We start from the raw sequence: 19,734 nt of genomic DNA on the forward strand, positions 1-19,734 counted from the left end.
GGATCAATCCCATAGTCATATCTCCACTGTTTCTGAACAACAACAATATTATTAAACCAGTACCACTTAAAAATCTGCTTCCGTTATTCAAAGTTCAAACGTCCGTCCGCCATGTTTGATGCTACTGTCATGGAATGTTACTACCTGGGTTACGCAGCTAGACCAACGATTCTGCTACCACATATTGAGGATTCTGCTACCACGTATTACTTTTTCGCCAGAAATTTAACCTTGTAGGTTGGAAAATAATGACAATGCAAAGTCACTGCATATTTTTTGACGCACCCGGTATACATATTGATTTTTTTTTTTTTTTTTTGTAGTGGAAGGAACACGTAAATAATTGATTGTGCTGTATAAAAAATGCGAACAAAGAAAAATAATTTCGTAAGGAATCAAACCCTAAAAGGTCGTGTTTACTTCAACACGCATGAAAGAAAAACTGTGGGAAAAACTGAACAATTCAAAGATGTTGGCTATCCATTGCTATACTTCCGTCTTACCCTTCCAAACCAAAATGCCTTTCCTTTTTTTTCATTTATTCCGTGGCTTCTATGAAGGTCAGTGGTCGCATGCATGACTCAGTCAGTAGTGGCAAGGTCAGGGGGGATGCTTGCGAGACTCATGCTTCAGGGAGATAGGATGACACCTGGCACAGAGAAAATTTTCTACTGCTTCTGCATATTTTGTCTGTTTCTTTCCCTTTTCTTTTTCTATTATAAAGGAAACAATCTACCGCACTACACAGTGATGACTTCTTTTGGGCAGAAAGAAGAACAAAACAGTGTTACCATAAGTACCGAAATTTCACGCAGCATCAGCTACAATAACAATAATTTTCGTAGAATGTTACCCGTTTTTTTTTTTTTTTTCTCAACGAAACAGGAATGTCATCATGGTACAAACTTTTATGCTTTAAAATAAAGACATATGTAGATTCGATTACGAAATTATAGCGATGAAAATGTTGAGTCAAAAGAATTGTTTTTCTAACTTTATTTACATTTTTACTAGCATGGGCGTCTGAAAAGCATATGTTTGTTGTTTGAAGTTTAAACTGTCTTTTCAGCTTCTAGGCTATATGAGAGTTGCATTAGATTTCTTGACGTGAATCAGAAACACAAGCCCCATCAAGAATAGAACTTGGATCTGCCGTAACAGCAGCGGAAATGCTATCATTTAGGGACGAGTAATCTCAGAGAATATGTCTTTCATGAATGAAAACAGTTAATGTTGAACAAATTCTTCAGAATGTCTACCTTTACAATCTGCTTCAAACTTCTCTGTTTTAAGCCCACGCTGGGCGCCATGCTTATTAATTATGTCAAGTGACTCAGAGCCAGTGACTCAGACCATGAACCGCCAGTTAAATTCTATTCCGCACAGGAAGTCTATTAGTTAGGTTGGCCTTATTTATTTTGGAAACAAGACCTCGCACCCGAAACATTGCAACCAGAAGCTCACGGACTATATTCTCGCCCGACTAGAACCTCGCGGGACGAAATCTCGCCGTCCAAAATCTTGTGGGATGAAATCTTGCCATAGCAATTTCCTCAGTGTAAAATATTCAAAATATCGCTCTACGAGGGCTGAGTCATAGATTATGGAAAGTATTTTTTTTCTTCACGAACCGGAAACAATTCGAAAAATCTAAGATATACATAAATGCATGACATGTACTTTCGAATTGTGTCACCAGATGAAGTATGCGTGCAGAACATTTGGTGTGAGCATCGTCCCAGTTGAGTCCATCAGGCCGGTAGCCAGTCCAAAAATTTAGGGGGGGGGCTGTAGAAGTTAGGAGGCCTGATCCAACCATACTATATTTCATCACCATATTATAGTTCATGTGTAAGCCTACCGTGAAAATTTTATGGGGGGTGGTAAAAATTTAGGGGAACCCGACCCCCTAGACCTCCCTTCGATACGGGCCTGGAGTCCATCAATTCGGGAATGGAGAAAACGAAACCGAACAACATGCAAACGTGAAGATAGCAAACAGACAACAACGTGAATTTGGTTGTGAGGAAAAAATAGGGAGTTGTCCCTTTCCCTGTTAAAAGTGCATTTTTCCAAAATATTGAGATACGAGTTCGCTTAGTTTTAATGAGGAGTTTACTTCCCGCGTTTCATCTTCCTAACTTGAGGTGCTCGTTAGATACTTTGTTTTTGGCAGAAATTTTGAACTCCCTCCATCTCCTTCCTTAGGATACTCATTTAATCAAAGTGACATAAGGAAAACCCTTTTCGAGGTAAGTACGGTGTTCCAAAATTCTTTAAACAGTTTAATCGTTTTAGCTAGATAATGAGACAGACAATGTCGATTTGAATATGGAGAAAATAAGTATATAGAAATTGCCGCATTCCCTCCTTAAAAGTGAAAATATTCGAAAAAACATTGCTGCACATGTCATATCGTATTGAATATGGAATTTATAAACCAAGCTTAATCTTACTTTACCTAAGGGATTCCTAAGGTGCTAGAGTTTTGGTTTAAATTTTGAACCCCTGATGATTTGCTGCTTATGCTCATCAAATAAATCAAGTAAAATATAAAAAAAAAATGAAATGAAATCTTTCAGTTTAACGTTCCAAGTTATGACCGTTAAACTAAAGGAGACGATGATTAAAGCAAGTGAATGATGATGAATAAATTGGTGGAATGGGAAAGTGGGAGTAACCCGAGAAAACCCACGGACACGATGTTGTCCACCACAAACTTATTTGACCGGGGATCGAATCAGGGACCCTATGCACCAGAGGTAAGCGCTCTACCACTGAGTCACCGTGCCCCCTACTAACTACAATAGATTTAATGGATAAAATTCCCCCTAACTTGGGTTTCTTTTACGATTATATATCCATTCCTTTTGAACTAGTCAGTATTTTTATGCTTCTATTGTCTATAATGAGATTTCTGGTCGTATGTTTGTAAGTCTTTCTTCTTCTTCTTCTTCTTCTTCTTCTTCTTCTTCTTCTTCTTATTATTATTATTATTATTATTATTATTATTATTATTATTATTATTATTATTATTATTATTATTATTATTATTCAGAATTTATATTATTTTAATCTGACGATATTTCGGGCCTGGGAGTTCGCTCCGTGGGATTTTAAGCGGCGATGTTTCGGCCTCGAGATATTTTGTCCTATACCGTCTTATTCATATACGGCATATTCCTAAACTATCTGATTTCACTTACAGACTTTCCTAATATATTTGCTAGATAAAAACAATATTCGGATTGTATATACTAGTTATTGTATTAGCATGCAGGAAAAAGTAATATAAGTTAATTAGTGCTTCTGAGATAACACAAAATGATGTCTAATTATCTCTGACATTCCACGGATAAAGAGAAGGAAATATATGAGGCTTCCTGACGTACAGTTTAAAATCCATAAGATGATTTGTCACCTTAACATTTTGTAAATTAACTTATATTCAGGAATGAATGAATTATCTCTATTTAGGAACATACGTGATTGAAGGATACTTCACCCAAACCATTTACTCACTATTTTATGATTGATTACTCATACCAATTGAAGGGGAAGAGTTTCAATAGATATGGAGAAAAATTATCCTTTCGAAGGTGTAAGAATCTGAAAATTCGAAAGAGAACATAGCTTATAAACTATCAGGATATAGCTAAAGAAATTTGAAAACTTGAAATAGTAATTTTTATCTAAAGTTCCATGTTTTCAGCATCGTGTGCACTATCTGCATAATGAATTAAACAAGGCTGGGAATCGGAAAGATGTTGCTAATCACTGAACAGAAACCAGAAAAGTGTGTTCATTGTTATCTGCGAATTTTAAGAGATAAAATATTTTGCTAAATTGAAGTATATTCACATAAAGTTAATTTTGTTGATGGAACTTTAAACTAGATTGAAAGTCTCAAACCTTTCAAACCAATTTTGTTTATGAAATACCAACTAGGTTAAAACTCACAATATGACACTGTGTTTTAATTATAAATCTTAATGAAATTGTTCTTTCTTTACAGAGAGGCTGACGAGGACGAACGAATTATTGTGGAAATAAACGAAGATAAAGTCACTATAATCAAACCACGGGTAAGTGTACAGAAGTTTACTTTTCTCGTTGACACATGTTTCTTTTAACGTTTTCGCATAATTTGAAAACTTAGAAATAATGAAAGCGGCTAAGATAGTAAGGGGCCATGCATTACTCAAAATATTCCAGCTTGCTTCTAATGAAAGAAGTAACTTACTGTTAGACATAATTTGATTCAGAGGCATAGGTAAGATTTACAGCGCCCGGGAACAAAATGTTTCTGCGTCCCCTCGTGAACCATAAGGGGGTACGCGTGACTTTCGAGAAATTTTTTAGTATGCACATATGATTGTACAGTTATCCTGTATCATATAGTGCCTGATGAAGCCAAAGAGTTAGTTGGTGAAACTGTAACACGTGTTGAATTTTAATGAAAATATATAGTTTTGCTCAGCAAATAATTAGGTTGTATTTAAATTTTTTAGATTTAGAACTTGAAAACCTACATTTCGTGGCATATTTGTAGGATATAAAAAGGATGAAAAAAGTAAAATACATAATGGCACTTTGAAGATATAATTGAATGACAGAGAAGGACAGAATCAAGAAAGAAGAATGCATAAAAAAAATAATGCAGAATTATTTCACACTAAAATATTAGTCAAATATAACACAGCGAAATCTTCAAATATTGCTTTAGGTATAATAGCCTGGAAAATTAACATAAGGGAACAGATAGGGGAGACCGGGGCTGGTTGACGAACTGCATATAACTCCTTCATTAATTAACATAATGAGCTGTTGCTGCTGACATAAAAGAGCATTTTGAAATAATATGAAGAATTAACCTACACCAAATCATATTAAAACTGATGTGGTTTGATAATCTTGTAGCTTTCAATGTTAAGACAACCAAGCTAGAATGAAAGAAAGAAGTTTTCATATTTCATAATACTGATTCTTTTAAATATTGTGAATAAAAGTCATTTCAAACTTCAACAAGCCTACTTCATTGCAATATATATAATAGAATTTAGAAAAATAACGTTTATTTCTAATAAATCCAATTTTTGTTTGTGTTTTGCTATATTTAAAAAGTATGTCAACTAGCCCCACAATATCAGCCAACCAGCCCCTTACTAGGGGTCGGTTGGCATACTCTGTTTTAAAAGAAAGAAAAATTTATTTCTCGAAAACTGTAAGCAACAAAACAAAAACAAAAATTGAATTTATTAGAGGAAACATTGGTCTGTCCGTACACATCCATTACATTGCAATGCAGTGCACCATCTGCTCATAAAAAAATAAAGACTGCCCCGGTCTCCCCTATAGTTTGATATGTTGTAGATGTAATTATGTAACTTCAAAAATAAATTATCCTTGGCTTTGCTGCTGCTGCTGACAAATTTTCTGCCCCATGGATGATCTCAGGTAAGTTTTATCTTACTAAAATATCTTTCACAACAGTCAGGGAAATCTGAAAACTAACTCTCACAAGTGAAGGTCACAAACTGACTCCCCTGAGATCCGAACGAGACAATTGGTTTGCATTTGATATGTTATAACTACTCGAATCCCAAAGTTATACGTGCCACCGGCCGGGATATCGTGAGTTAGAACATATTTTGTAATGTAAAAGCTATTAGTTGGCAGAACAGCTTGAACCGGATCATTTGTTCGAAAACGGTTGGGTATATGGAAAACTCGACGAACACATATCCTATCATTTTCAAGGGCACACTTTTTGGGGTAAAAATGTTTGTCCCAAAGTCTCCTACATGGTCACAAACGGGGTCTAACTCAAAAATTTCAAATGGCAAGGAGGGTTAAGTAGCACATCGTTTGAAAGCTGTTATGAAATGAAAGAAAATGGAGCAAGTCTCGATTCTCTACGACAAACCTATGCAAAATGGTGGCAGGTCAAAATGTAAACAAAAACTTAATTGAAAAGTCCATTGTCACCCCTATAAATCTGAAATGGTGAGAAAAATGTGAAAACAGGAAAGCATGTGAGGCATTATTTTCAAAGTACCACGATTTAAAGTAAAAACGTCTTGTTCTAGGGCCCCCGCAGGGTCTTAGGTGGGTCCAACTCAAAAGTTTCGAAGGCAAGGGGACTAAGTAGCGCATCGTTTGAAAGCTGTTGTGAAATGAAAGAAAATGGATTCACAATGACTAATTTATGTTTGATTCAAACAAAATAGAAAATGAAAGTGAGAATATCAAAGAAATAAAAAATAATCGAAATGGCAAATAAATAAATAAAAAGCAATAGTTGTCTCCGTTATACGATGTTTCCAATCATCTGCCGTGGTGGTTAGAGCTGCCGCCTGGTGGCAACAACTGTATTTCGGTCAGATCACTCGTAGGTCTCTTTATTTCAACGGGTCGAATGAATGAAGATGCAACATAATTGTCAACTGTGCTTGTCGGATCCAACATGATTGTCAGCATTTATATACAAATTAATTTTTCACAATGACATCCATATTGGATTACAGATGATCCATACGTCTTTGACTTTTTGTAGATATCTGCTATTAACAATAAACGTAAATACCACATTTTACTTCTCAAGCACCAGTGGTTTGAGCTGGACATGCATCTGATACCTAGTGCGGGCATGCATGCGGACATGCATGTATTTTGAACTTAAGATGTCGCGTTTTTGAACATTTTGTATCTTTTCGTCACCTATGCTTACTGATCAATATTCATGCCAAATTTAGTTTTCCTAGCTTCAGCAGTTTGGAGTGCCTATACTTTCAACATAGGTTTTAAGCAGCCATCTTGGATTCAAGGTGACCATAGACTTTTCAATTAAGTTTGTGTTTACATTTTGACTCTCTCTCATTTTGTACAGGATTATCGTAGAGTCGAGACTTGTTCCATCTTCTTTCATTTAACAACAGCTTTCAAACGATGTGCTACTTAATCCCCCTTGCCAATTGAAAACTGAAAAAAAAACCATGAAATCTTTCAGTTTTAATCCCCTGCCCCGGATGGTGAATGCCCAGTGAACGTCATCTGCCAGCGCGTGTAGTGCCAACAGTAAAATTTGGAGGTGGTGGTGTTATGGTGTGGTCGTGTTTTTCTTGGAGGGTGCTTGCATCCCTTGTTGTTTTGCGTGGCACTCTCATAGCGCAGGCCTACATTGATGTTTTCAGCACCTTCTTGCTTCCCATTGTTGAAGAGCAATTCGGGAATGGCGATTGCATCTTTCAACACGATCGAGCACCTGTTCATACTGCACGGCCTGTGGCGGAGTGGTTACACGACCATAACATCCCTGTAATGGACTGGCCTGCACAGAGTCCTGACTTGAATCCTATAGAACACCTTTGGGATGTTTTGGAAGCCGACTTCGTGCCAGGCCTCACTAACCTACATCGATACCTCTCCTCAGTTCAGCACTCCGTGAAGAATGGGCTGCCTTTCCCCAAGAAACCTTCCAGGACCTGAATGCCTGCGACAGTGGAAACTGTCATCAAGGCGAAAGGTGGGCCAACACCATATTGAATTCCAGCCGTACCGATGGAGGGCACCACGAACTTGTAAGTAATTTTCAGCCAAGTGTCCGGATACTTTTGATCACATAGTGTATTTTGAATTGAAGGTTTAATCTTGTATTAAGTCGTTTTTTTAGGCTATTGTATTAATATATTTTCAGCGAAAATGATTCTAATGTATTATAAGATATTCCAAACAAAGTGTAAAACATGAAACATTCAATCTACAGAACTTCACAATTTATTTAGTTTTCCATCGAGCGATCTTGCTTGCTATTGATCTAAAAAGAAGTCAGTACATGATGACGTCCCCATTCGGCTCTTGAGTTTCCCCGGAACACAGGTTGGAAATAAAGTTGCCCACTAGATAAGAAATATATTTTTTTTTAATTTGAGACGAGACAAGAAGTTTTTCTAGTCTCATGAGGAACAATAGTTCACCCAACTGGTAGATTTCAAGCACACTTTAAGTGTAACATGATTCATAGTATAGAAACTATAAATTGATTTTTAAAAAAAAATGATTGTATGAATACGAATGAAGAGCGTACTTTTGAAGATACGCAAGTCAGCATCTAGGTGAAATTAAGCAAAAAAAAGAAAAAAGAAAAAAAAAGTAAAATTCTTTACATGAATTTATGAAACGAAACGAGAAAATTTTCGAAACAAAACTAGAAAATTTTCCCGAGAATCGAGACTATTTGAAGAAAAGTTCTTTGAAAACCGAAACGAGACAAGACTTCTACAAAATTTACGACGAAACGACAAAACCTTCTTTCTCGTCTAGTCTCATGGATTACACTAGTTGAAACCGCTGCTAGTATATACGGTGTTCGTTGTTCTTTCTATTATTAAAATCATTTCGTTGTCCCAGAGGAAGCCAGAATATGAATCCAGCTATTGTCATAAGTATTGCTTCTATGTGTTATTTTTTCATGCCCGACTCTTGAACTTTATGTATATATAGAGCTACTTGTGGAAATATTAGGTTCTTGCTTGCAATGCTTGACCTATTATTCTCAATGACTTTTAAGTAATAAGATTAAACAGAAATCAACGATAGAGGTTCAATGACTGTCAATAGTAACGATGCTAAGTATGACGTCGAGCAAGAAAGCGATAGTAAACAACGACAATCTAAAAAAAAAAAAAGTCAATAATAGTTATGTAAAATACGTACAATTTCCGAATATGAAACAGCAACAGCATTTACAATGTTCTACTACTAGAATATCACTGAGCATCCCCGTGCTCACTCTGCTGACCTTTCGTGTTAATAAGAAATAGAATATTCCATAATGTCTTCAAATAGTAAAATACCACACCATTGCAACATGCTTGATCGCAGCAAGGTTAATTTTTCTGTGGCTTAATTTTTTAAAATTCTTTGCTTCTAAATACAATGTCACGATACGATATATATGAATAGAATACACCTATATGTAAATATCGTTTAATGTTCTTTTTAATTTTAGGTTTCCGAACAATATGAAGCGGAGAGCAGGGATAGGGTTCGTCACTTTCTGTTTGACTACTGCTACAATTCAATGTTTCCAGAAGAGGAAAGCTACGTGTCACAAGCAATGGTAAGTCAATATAAGCCAAGCATTGTGAGAGACATGGACATTCTATTTAGATAAAGCTAAATACTTAAAATAATAATAAGTGAATTTCGTTTCACAGTGTGAAACTATGATAGACTCCCAATTCAATACACAAACTTGAAAGAAGTACATCTATAATTGCTGATTACAATAGAGAAATAAGATCAAAGGCAAAACCTGTTCCTCAGACGTTGAATCCATATTAAAAAGCTATTACTCGCTACATGTTACTGTTTTTGCTCTGTAGAGATTAATATTGAAACTAACTAGGGATGTACTTGAACCTGAACCCACAACGTGTATGTATGTATTTCCTGAAAGCTTGGGTCAAGGTAAGATCAAAACCGGTTACCAAAATTGGGGAAGTCTCATGCATTCCGCTTGGGGATAGCACTTTACTAATTTTTATTAAAATCTTTAAGCTTGTCTATAAAGTCCACTGCAACCCCAAAAAGTCTGAAACGGTGAGACAGGTATGAAAACAGAAACACATGACTTTCATCATTTCAAAAGTACAACGTATCAAAGTAAAATAAATTGTCCCAGGGTACCAGACGGGGTCCAACTCAAAATTTTTAGATGGAAAAGGGGGAAGGGGTCAACTTGCACATCGTATGAAAATTTTTGTTAAATGAAAGAAGATAAATCAAGTCTCGACTCTCTACGATAAGCCTGTGCGAAATAGCGGTGAGTCAAAATATCAACACAATCTTTATTGCAAAGTCTATGGCGACTCGTATGAATCTGAAACGGTGGGAGAGGTGTAAACACAAAAACATGGATATGTCATTATTTCAAAAGTATAATGATTCAAAGTAAAAAAATGTTCCAGGGTCCCAGACGGGGTCCAACCGAAGATGTTGAAATGAGAAAGGGGTTCAAGTTGAGTATCGTATGAAAGCTGATGTTAAGTGAAAGAAGATGAAACAAGTCTCGACTCTTTATGATAAGCCTGTGCAAAATGGCGGTGGGCGGTGGGGTTTCAACACAAGCGTGTTAAAACATTCTGTTTTTTTTTTTTTTTTTTTTTTGTTTGTTTGTTTTACACCTGTCTCATCGTTTCAGATTAATAGGAGTGGGCATAGACTTTTCAATGTCGCTTGTATTGGCATTTTGACCCACCGCTATTTTGCACAGCCTTATCGTAGAGAGTCGAGACTTGATTTATCTTCTTTCATTTAACACAACTTTCATACGATATGTAAGTTGGCCCCTTTTCCATTTAAATATTTTAAGTTGGGCCCCGTCTGGGACCCTACGGGGGACCCTGGGACAATTTATTTTACTTTGATACGTTGTACTTTTGAAATGATGGAAGATATGTTTTTCTGTTTTCATATCTGTCTCACCGTTTCAGATTTTTCGGGGTTGCAATGGACTTCATAGACACTCTTAAAGGTTTTAATAAAAATTAATAAAGTGCTGTCCCCTAGCGGAATGCATGAGACCTCCCCAATTTTGGTAACAGGTTTTGATCTGACCTTGACTTAAGCTCTCAGGAAATATATACATCACCCACACTTTGTGGGTTCAGGTTCAAGTACATCCCGGGTAAGTGCTAATTGATGTCGATCAGTCTCTGTTGCAATCAAGGAATAAAATCAGAGGTGAAACATATTCTTGTTGTACTTAATCCATATATTAAAAAAAAAAAAAAACTGCTTGTCGATATTTGTTTCATTTTAATCCTTTATGTAATCAGTGCTGTAACCGGAAATCGTAGATGTTCATCATCTCAGGTTTAAACAGATAGATAAAAGTGGAAATAAAACTCATTCTTGAGATGCTGTATCTGTTTCAAAAGACAGCTTTTTGATATCTTTTACTGTTCTTACTCTTATGAAAATAAGTACGTTCTATGACCGGAAGTACTACTAAATTTCCAGCGCTTCCGGTTTTGGTAGATTATTGTGGATGTCTTTGCTATTTTCTTTTGAGGCGACGAATCTATTGCTGAAAAAAATATCTATGATCATTTTTGTTGTATGGTGTTCAACGTTGAACAGGAAACTTTGATTTCTACCATTTTCGGTTTGAGTACAGGATTAACGGAGGAGATAGAGTCTATTCTTGGGACTCTCAATCAATTGCACAAAAACAGCTTCTCGATATTTCTTAACGTTTCCCCCCCCATGAAAATCAAATATTGAAATCGGAATATTAGTAAATTTCAACGAGTTTTGATTCCGTAGAGTTGGTAATGGTATGTTCTCTTGAAACGTTGAAACGATTGCACAAAGCGACATTTATTACCCTTTTTGTTCTATAACAATCAACGGAAATGGTTAATTTCTCCCACTTCTGATTTGAATAAAGGGTTAGCAGACGAAATGGAACCTATTTTGGGGTCGCTGGATCGATTGAAAAAAGCAACGTTTTTCTATATCTTTTACACTGTTTGCTCTATGAAAATCTGTATTGAAACCGGAAGTACTATTCAATTTCAACCACTTCTGTTTTCGATAGAGTGTTGCCAATGGTGATGGTATGTTCTCTCAAGACCCTGAATACATTGCAAGAAATAGCTCGTCTCTATCTGTTGCCGTTTTTGTTTCTTGGCGATAAACGTTGAAATCGGAAACAGTTGAGTTCTACCACTTCCGGTTTGAATAGGGTGCTAGCGGAGGACCTATTATTGAGACACTGAATCGAGTGCAAAAAAGGCTTCTCTATAACTTTTACGTTTTTGCTCTGATACCTGTCGACAGACGGGCAAAGCTGTTCTATGACTTGGGGCCGCGGTGGCTCAGTGGTAGAGCGTTCACCTCTGGTGCTTAGGGTCCCGGGTTCGATCCCAGTCCCCGCCAAGTGAACTTTGTGGTGGACAAACACCGTGTGCGTGGGTTCTCCCGTTTCTTCCCACTTTCTTCATTCCACCATTTCATTCATTTCTCATAATCACCGTCTCCTTTAGCCTAACCGGCATAACCGTGGGACGTAAAACTCAAAGATTTCATTTTTGTTCTATGACTTTCGACACTTACACATAGCGTAGTTTAGAAGTCTATTATTATTATTATTATTATTATTATTATTATTATTATTATTATTATTATTATTATTATTATTATTATTATTATCGATTCTTTGTGAACACCCCATTAACGATGGTAAAATTTTCTGCTTTTCACGAGGTTGACGATTTTCTGAACTTGCATAGACGATATTACTATTTTTTATTAAGATACGATAACCATTTTATTTATTGTTTTTAATCGAAAGATCCAATATATTTCAATCAAAAATGTTCTTGTAGGCCTTATATCTGGAGAACTACATATAGTGTAGCCAAATCCAAACCATCCGTTAACTCAGTATGTTGTGCTTATTCCGTAAAAAAATACGAAAACTCGATTTAGGGGCCGTTCAAGAATTTAGAGGCCCCTAATCCAAAAACTAATTATTGGCCAAGATCGCAATCTTTTAATCCATTTTTAGGTTTCCTAAAATTATTAAAAAAAAAAAAAATCCAGCTTCATATGGATTTTCTGTTGTGTCCTTCCACACTTATGCATGCGCGTCACAAATCCCTATCTCATATTGGGCTGCTATATTGCTCCTTCAGCTACACTAAATTTAGTCATCATATATTAACTGGAAAGAAAGGAAATAGATCCAAACAAAATCTCGAGAAATTAAGTTTTAATTACTCAGTTTCGTCCAGTTTTGTTAACATTAAAAAAGCTAATATGACTCATTCAAAAATATGGAGTGTTTTATCTCCTATTTTGCTCAATAAGCAATAGTCTTTTTGCAGATATCTCAGTTTCATTGTACAGTGCGTGGGTTCGAGTCAAACTCAATAATACGTAGATATTAACGCAATTTATTTTATCATTTTCTTTATTTCTGGTAAAAATACGGCTGGAATACAAATATCGATAGATCTATAGCAATTTTATTTCTTCCCAAAATTTTAAAAATACAGTACTTTTCCTTTACCATTAATTTTGACGCAAGATTTCTTCTTATACGAGTTAAAGACCATATTTTAGTAGTTTGTTCTCAACTACCATTTGCCATTTTCAATGGTTATCGGTTTTTGTGTTATTTTAAAGCTCCAAATCAGACACTTTTCACGTTCGTATGTTTTTGTGTATTACCCTACATAACATACTCTATAACACTGAAACATGTTCCATTGACAGGAGAACTATATCAATATCAAATTTTCGTTTCACCAATAAAATAAAAAGAATTTTAGGAATGATAAGAAAAGTGGATCAAAAGATTGCGATCTTGGCCAATAATTAGTTTTTGGATCACGGGCCACAAATTTTTTGAACGGACCCTAAATCGAGTTTTCGCATTTTCTACGGAATAAACACGTCATCTCAGTTAAGTGATAGTTTGGGTTTGGCTACATTATATGTAGTTCTTCAGATATAAGGTCTGTAAAATTTTTTTTGATTGAAATATATTGTTTTGGATCAAGGGCTACAAAATATTTGAGCGGCCCCTAAATCGAGTTTTCGTATTTTCTACGGAGTAAGCACATCATACTGAGTTAAGTGATAGTTTGCGTTTTGCTACACTATATGTAGTTTTCCACACGGGCGTCTCTGACGGGGGGGGGACGCGTCCCCCCAATATTTTAAAGCACAAAATATTCAATATTTTATGCTAATTTAATTTATTTACTAAAGACAGAATAACATATAAATAACTATATTTATTTTTTAATATAATATTCAGGCTGTGAAACGATTATTACAGAGTTCTTGATATACCTTAGAGGGTCCGTGAAGGTACGCAGATAGGTAACAAATGGAATCGAAGATAATAAACAATTTGGGCTAGGTAGCAGTGGCGGCTAATGTAAGTGTTGCATCGTTGCGCAACGACCAAAGTATTTCAAGAAAAAAATATTATTATCAATAGTAGTAAAGAACAGAAAAAAATACTTTTTAATACTTGCATATATACACTTTAAATAACATATTTTTTACTTCTGTAACTCTCCGTTCCGTTAATCCATTTTAAAAAGCGAAAAATAATCCTTCACAGAGTCTGTAATTTACATTGTGTTGCAGCGAGCATGCAACGACCAGATTCCTTCAGCGCGGGGATTGGAGCAAATGTTAAGTCTCTTTTCCCCTATCTCAGAAGTTAAAGGAACTGGTCGTTGCAGTGCTTCTGCAACACAGCACGATTTCCAATGAACGAGAAGGTTCTTCGCGCTAAATAAGATTTCTGAATTTTCTTTCACTAGCAATTAACAAATGGAATTTGTTTTAATGAATTCATATTTTTAAATTACGGGACCATACTGAAGTAAATCAATATAATGGCAATTAAAAAAAGTGATTGCAAAATTACAAAATAAGAAAGAAAATATCTAGTAGAGGAGAAAACAAATGAAAGTAGACCCACATTTACAAGTTAATTCTTAGCTTATATTGATAATGAAGGCTTCTTCTACAGTAATTTGTGAATCAAATATTAATAAGTCAGTATGTAGAATCGCCCCCCCCCCTCTGTGGATAGTATTTTAGTATAAACATATTTCTTTTATAAAATAAGTATATTTTATACTCTTGGTAATTTCCACATAAAACTGTATGATGGGGAACGCCACATTAAATTTGGGACTAATTAGCAATGCTCAGCGGCGTAGCCACGAGGGGGTCCACCGGGTCCGGACCTCCCAAAAATTTCGAAACTTGACTAACATTTGTAGACTTTCTTAATAAACTATACTTTCCTAACACAGAAACGATTGATGTAGGCTAAATATTTTATTTTACGCCTCATCATGTACTCTTCTTTTGTTATAAAAATAATCGTTCTATCATTTTTTTTCTAAAAATATAGGTGATAGTAAGTAAGAATTACTTATCGTCTTTTCGGGTGCAATATAATTCAGGTTCCATATTATGTAGACGTATTGGACCTCCCTCAAATACTTTGGACCCCTCCCAGTTAATATTTCTGGGTGTAGAACTGGCAGTACTGTTTGTTTTGATGTTCTTTGATTTTTTTGGCTTCTGTTACATGCTGATCCTTCATCTGGCGGGTTTCGAGGTTTCCTTTCCAAAACATATCACATTGGTAGGCATTGTTTCGACTCATGTGGAAGTATATTGTGTTCATCGTGCATTGCGTAACAAGCAAGACGGATGATTTGGAATGTAGTTTTTTTTTCTTTTACGCACATGTGTGTGTATGTATGTGTGTGTGTGTGTGTGTTGATGTATGAATATGTGAAATTCGGAATTCATATACCAGTACCTATTTTGTATCAGCTGTTTGGGTTTTTAATTATTAGGTTTAATTTTATTGTGTGTGCTTTAATTCTGTAAATAACCTACAAATTCTGAATGAATTGTATACCATGACTTCTGTAAATAACTTACAAGAAACATTGACCAGCTTTCAACTGAGGAAAAATTTGCAATTAAATCTTAGACAAAACAAGCAAAGGGTAATTCAGGAGAGTGTTCGAAAAAAAATTCCAGTTTAAATTTACAGGACATCTTATGCAGTAGTGTTGTTTGCACCAGATACATTTCCTCAATTCATTTTAAATTTTCCTGGATAAACTGTGAATAAAGTGTGTTCAATGTACATTTTTTTTATAACACTAATCTCTGCTACGAACTCTCTTCAGTCAACACTGAAGAGGAATTCGGATCACTGTCAAGGACTGAGTTTGCTAGAATGAGTCGTTCGCAATAATCTAGAAAAAATATTTAGTAAATCTACAAAGCTTTGAAATTAATATTAACAGTACCTCTGGCGTCAGCAAAAGACGAAAAGTTTTTTTTCCACATGAGAAAGAATTGACACTTTCAAGGAATTGAATGTCCCAAGAAAGATTATCACCATTGGTTATGCTTTCCATCGAAAAAGACCTTACAATAAGAATACCAGAGTTCAACCAGCATGTATTAGACAGATTTGCTCCAATCAAAGAGAGGAAAATGAACTTACTAATTAATTAAGGTGATTAATCGGATAAAATGTTTTGCATTTTTTTATTTTTTAAAAACAGAATTTAATTTAATTTAACATGTCACATAGCATTTGCATCTAAAGTTATGCTGATTAGTCAATGAGTCAACTTTATATCTTCTGTCTCTTATCGCTCGCACTGCAACACCCGAATCCACAATCCACCGGCCGCCACTGCTAGGTAGTACCATTTAAATCACTTTTTTGATGCCCCCCCTCACCCAAAATTTTACATGTCAGAGACGCCAGTGGTTCTCCAGATATAAGGCCTACAAGAACATTTTTGAGTGAAATAGGTTGGATCTTTTTTGATCAGAAACAAACTCTTCAATTAGAAATAGGAAAATTCAAGCAGGAAGTTAGTTTATAAATATAACATTTTCACACACACACACACACACAAAGAAATGTATGATGATAATTATTGACAAGTCTTGAAGATGACTGCTCGCTATTCCTTTTGTGAACAATGATTCATCTCAATAACAGAAATAGTTGAGCGTCGCGCCACCTGGGAGTGAGAGAAGAAATTTTACTAACTGCAGATTATGGAGCGCTTTTAAGCAGAGCATAAAATTGTCGACATGGAGAAGGGGGAATTGAAGTTGTCTTGGATCACGCGATAAGTGAGATAAATTGATTAAAAGCAAAGGAGCTGCGTGGAAAGCGAGTAATTGCTTCTGTATTTTTTTTTTTTTTTTTTTTTTACTCTCTAATTTCTCATGATTTCTCTGTTCCTCCTGTTTCCGTTTAAGATTTTTTTTTAGCTTTGTTTAAAAAAAGAAAAAAAATATGCCATCACGAAACTGCCTAGAGACAACAGAAAAAAAAAAATAAAATACCAATTACAATGTGAGTTTGTAGCAAACTATTTTCTGCACGTCCCAAAAATTTTAAGTACAATTCAACTTATAATTGTCTCTTATTTGAATGGTTGTTATGGGTTTAATTTCCGGTGCGAGTCACTTTATAACTGAGCTTTTCCTTTGGATTTACTCTGTTATAATCACCAAATACTGTTTCAATTGCTTAAAATGAGGATATTGAATTACATAGCTAAATTGAAAACAAAATTACATTGCTAAAATTCTAAATCAGTATTAAACTTTTATTTGCATACAGGAGTGTCATTTAGTGGACAATTGCCCCCTATATATAAAGTAGACACAAAGTCGCTTTCCCTAATTTGTGAAGAAATACAATAAAAGAAACTAGGTGACTTGACAATCTTTATTGTACTTACAAATACTATTAAAACTGTCTCCCACCATGTCCAATGCACAAGGTACATCTCTTCAGCACTGATATGCAAATATCATGGCATAACCGGCGATTGGCATCCAATCGCTCGAATGGTTTTTCGATTAGCTGCTTCAAGTGATTCAAATCCTACGGTTGCCCGGAAAACCCTTCGTCTTTGACGATATCCCACATGGAAAAGTCGCATGGTGTGTGGTCACATGAACGGGATGACCAATCTTTAGTACCACAATAGGGTGGGTCGTTTTGCCACTTTTTTTTCGGAACGAAATGTAATACCTGGCAAAAGTGGCCCATCCACATGGACGTTGCAGGTATAGATTTTTTTTTTCAAATCAGATAATATCTTCTGTGAGAACTATTGCCTCAAAGTTTCAAAATTCCACTGAAAATTACAAAAAATACCAAAATTGTTCATTATGTTTAGTTATGTTAAAGTAAACATATTTTTGGATTTATACATGCCAGATGCTATGAAAACTGACATTCAAGTCTCAAAATGCCAGTTATATGTCCCTGCGGTGGGATAGGGGTGCCTACTCTGGGGCCGGCAAAGGGGGCAAATTCAGTACAATTAAGCGTCTCTCCAGCTATTTTCGTTCTTGCCTTTTTCTTATACTGGTGGTTCATAGTGGTAGCAGAGCATTGTTTCTTTTTACCATGACACTCCCACCCCTCCACCTCACAATACTGGAACGCCTTTCTCCTGTCCCGATCTGCGTAACTCAGCGTCACTATCAGGAACGAGCCGGATACGCTTCAAATTGGACGCCATTTCTCAAGCGCTATATTTGGTTACTGTTGCCTTCAGCTTATATGAATTGGCCGTTACAGATAATAGTTTGCTAAACACTATTTTCACAGAAAATTCTGTATTCCTTTTTTTAAAAAAGTCAATATTATTTATTATATCACAAAAATGACTTCAGTGACAATGAAGCAGACCTTGAAGAGAAAGCAGAGGAAAGCTCTTCTGAGGAAGAGACCAAACCCAGAGACAGAACATCTAACTGAAGCTAGATTTGACTGAAACTGCTATGATTGCTCAGAGATACAATGTAAGCGAAAGGGCTGTGGCACATAGAACATCAACTGTGCTTCAGGCAGCTTTAAAGGCTGGAATTATAACCTCTCAACAATCTAGTAACATAACTCTGCTTTAATTGTGAACAGGAGCAAAATAAGGCGTGCGAAACTTAAAGTTGCTCCGAATTTTTAAAAGTAAGTTCTAGAAATGATGATCCCATTAAAAGCCTATACTTTGATGGTCCAAACGATGACACTAAAACACACGCAGGCATCGTTAGAGAAGAGCACTTATCACTTGTGGCTGAACCTAACTCTCAATGCGTTGGTGACGTGACACCATCCTCTGGCTCTGGCCATGACAAGACCACGGCTATTTTCGAGTACATCATAAACCAAATCGAAGGTGGCCTTGATGAAGTAGAGGTTCTTGGGTGTGATGGAACAAGCACTAACACTGGTTGGAAAGGAGGTATTCGTCGAAAATTAAAGGAACTAACAGGCTATTTGTCTCTTGCATTTTAATGAACTGCCTTTCCGAGCTCTCTTCACGATATTGGCGCTAATTCAAGCCCTTATTCTTACACAGGCCCCATAGGTTCAAAACTATCTGACTGTGAAAAGTTTCCAGTGGTGTCATTCAAACCAATAAAATGTGACTTACCTCATCATAGTCAGAAGGGCTCAGAAAACTCAGTAAAGACCTGAGATATTTATCTCAAGTCTTCCATTGCTAATGGTCCTGGTCACGTCTTTGAGACCATTCATAGGCCTAGATACTTACCAAATGAATACCAGGCTGTAATCCGTTCATCCATTCAGACGAATGCATTTTTCGCATTCCCAGAGAATTGTCTTTTCGCCATGATGACTGATGGTCTACTAGGTGTCCGACAAAATGCATTACATAAGATTCTTAGTGCTCGAAAACACGAAGCAAAGAATCTTCATAACACTATTAGATATAACATCATTCCCAGACTGAATTTTGAGGCGAAAGATTGCACTGAAATGATCTTTTGGGAAAGCACTGATGTTTAAATAACTGTACCACCAGTTCTAAGGACGGTATCAAACAAATAGCTCATGCACAAATTTTCACTTTCTGACAACACTGTGCCAGAATGATTCTCCACCGTCCATCCATGCCACACGATGGCAGTAGAACGGATAGTGAAATTAATCACTGAAGCAGCCTTTCGAGTATGTGGCAGTGATGCTAGGAACGGGATGATCAGGTCAACCTTACTTTCTAGGCAAGCTGTGTCTAAATTGCAATCAAAGTCCCAATTTGTGACAATTTTTCCTGACAGTGACGAATTGGATGAGTTCATCCGTCCCTATATATGGTTGGT

At 36.0% G+C, this 19,734-nt stretch overlaps 1 protein-coding gene across 1 annotated transcript in view; it reads left to right on the plus strand.

Moving 5' to 3' along the window:
• Nucleotides 1-19,734, plus strand: part of LOC145664219 (uncharacterized) — a 284,471-nt gene that overhangs the window by 148,464 nt on the left and 116,273 nt on the right. Inside the window, exons 2-3 of the mRNA XM_081730676.1 lie at nucleotides 4,016-4,085; nucleotides 9,011-9,121. Of these exons, the coding sequence (XP_081586802.1) occupies nucleotides 4,016-4,085; nucleotides 9,011-9,121 (181 nt within the window). The remainder of the gene's footprint in view (nucleotides 1-4,015; nucleotides 4,086-9,010; nucleotides 9,122-19,734) is intronic.

Source organism: Thermobia domestica, chromosome 11 (genome assembly GCF_964235325.1).
Source record: "Thermobia domestica chromosome 11, izTheDome1.hap1.1, whole genome shotgun sequence".
In the NCBI taxonomy this organism is placed as follows: Eukaryota; Metazoa; Arthropoda; class Insecta; order Zygentoma; family Lepismatidae; genus Thermobia; species Thermobia domestica.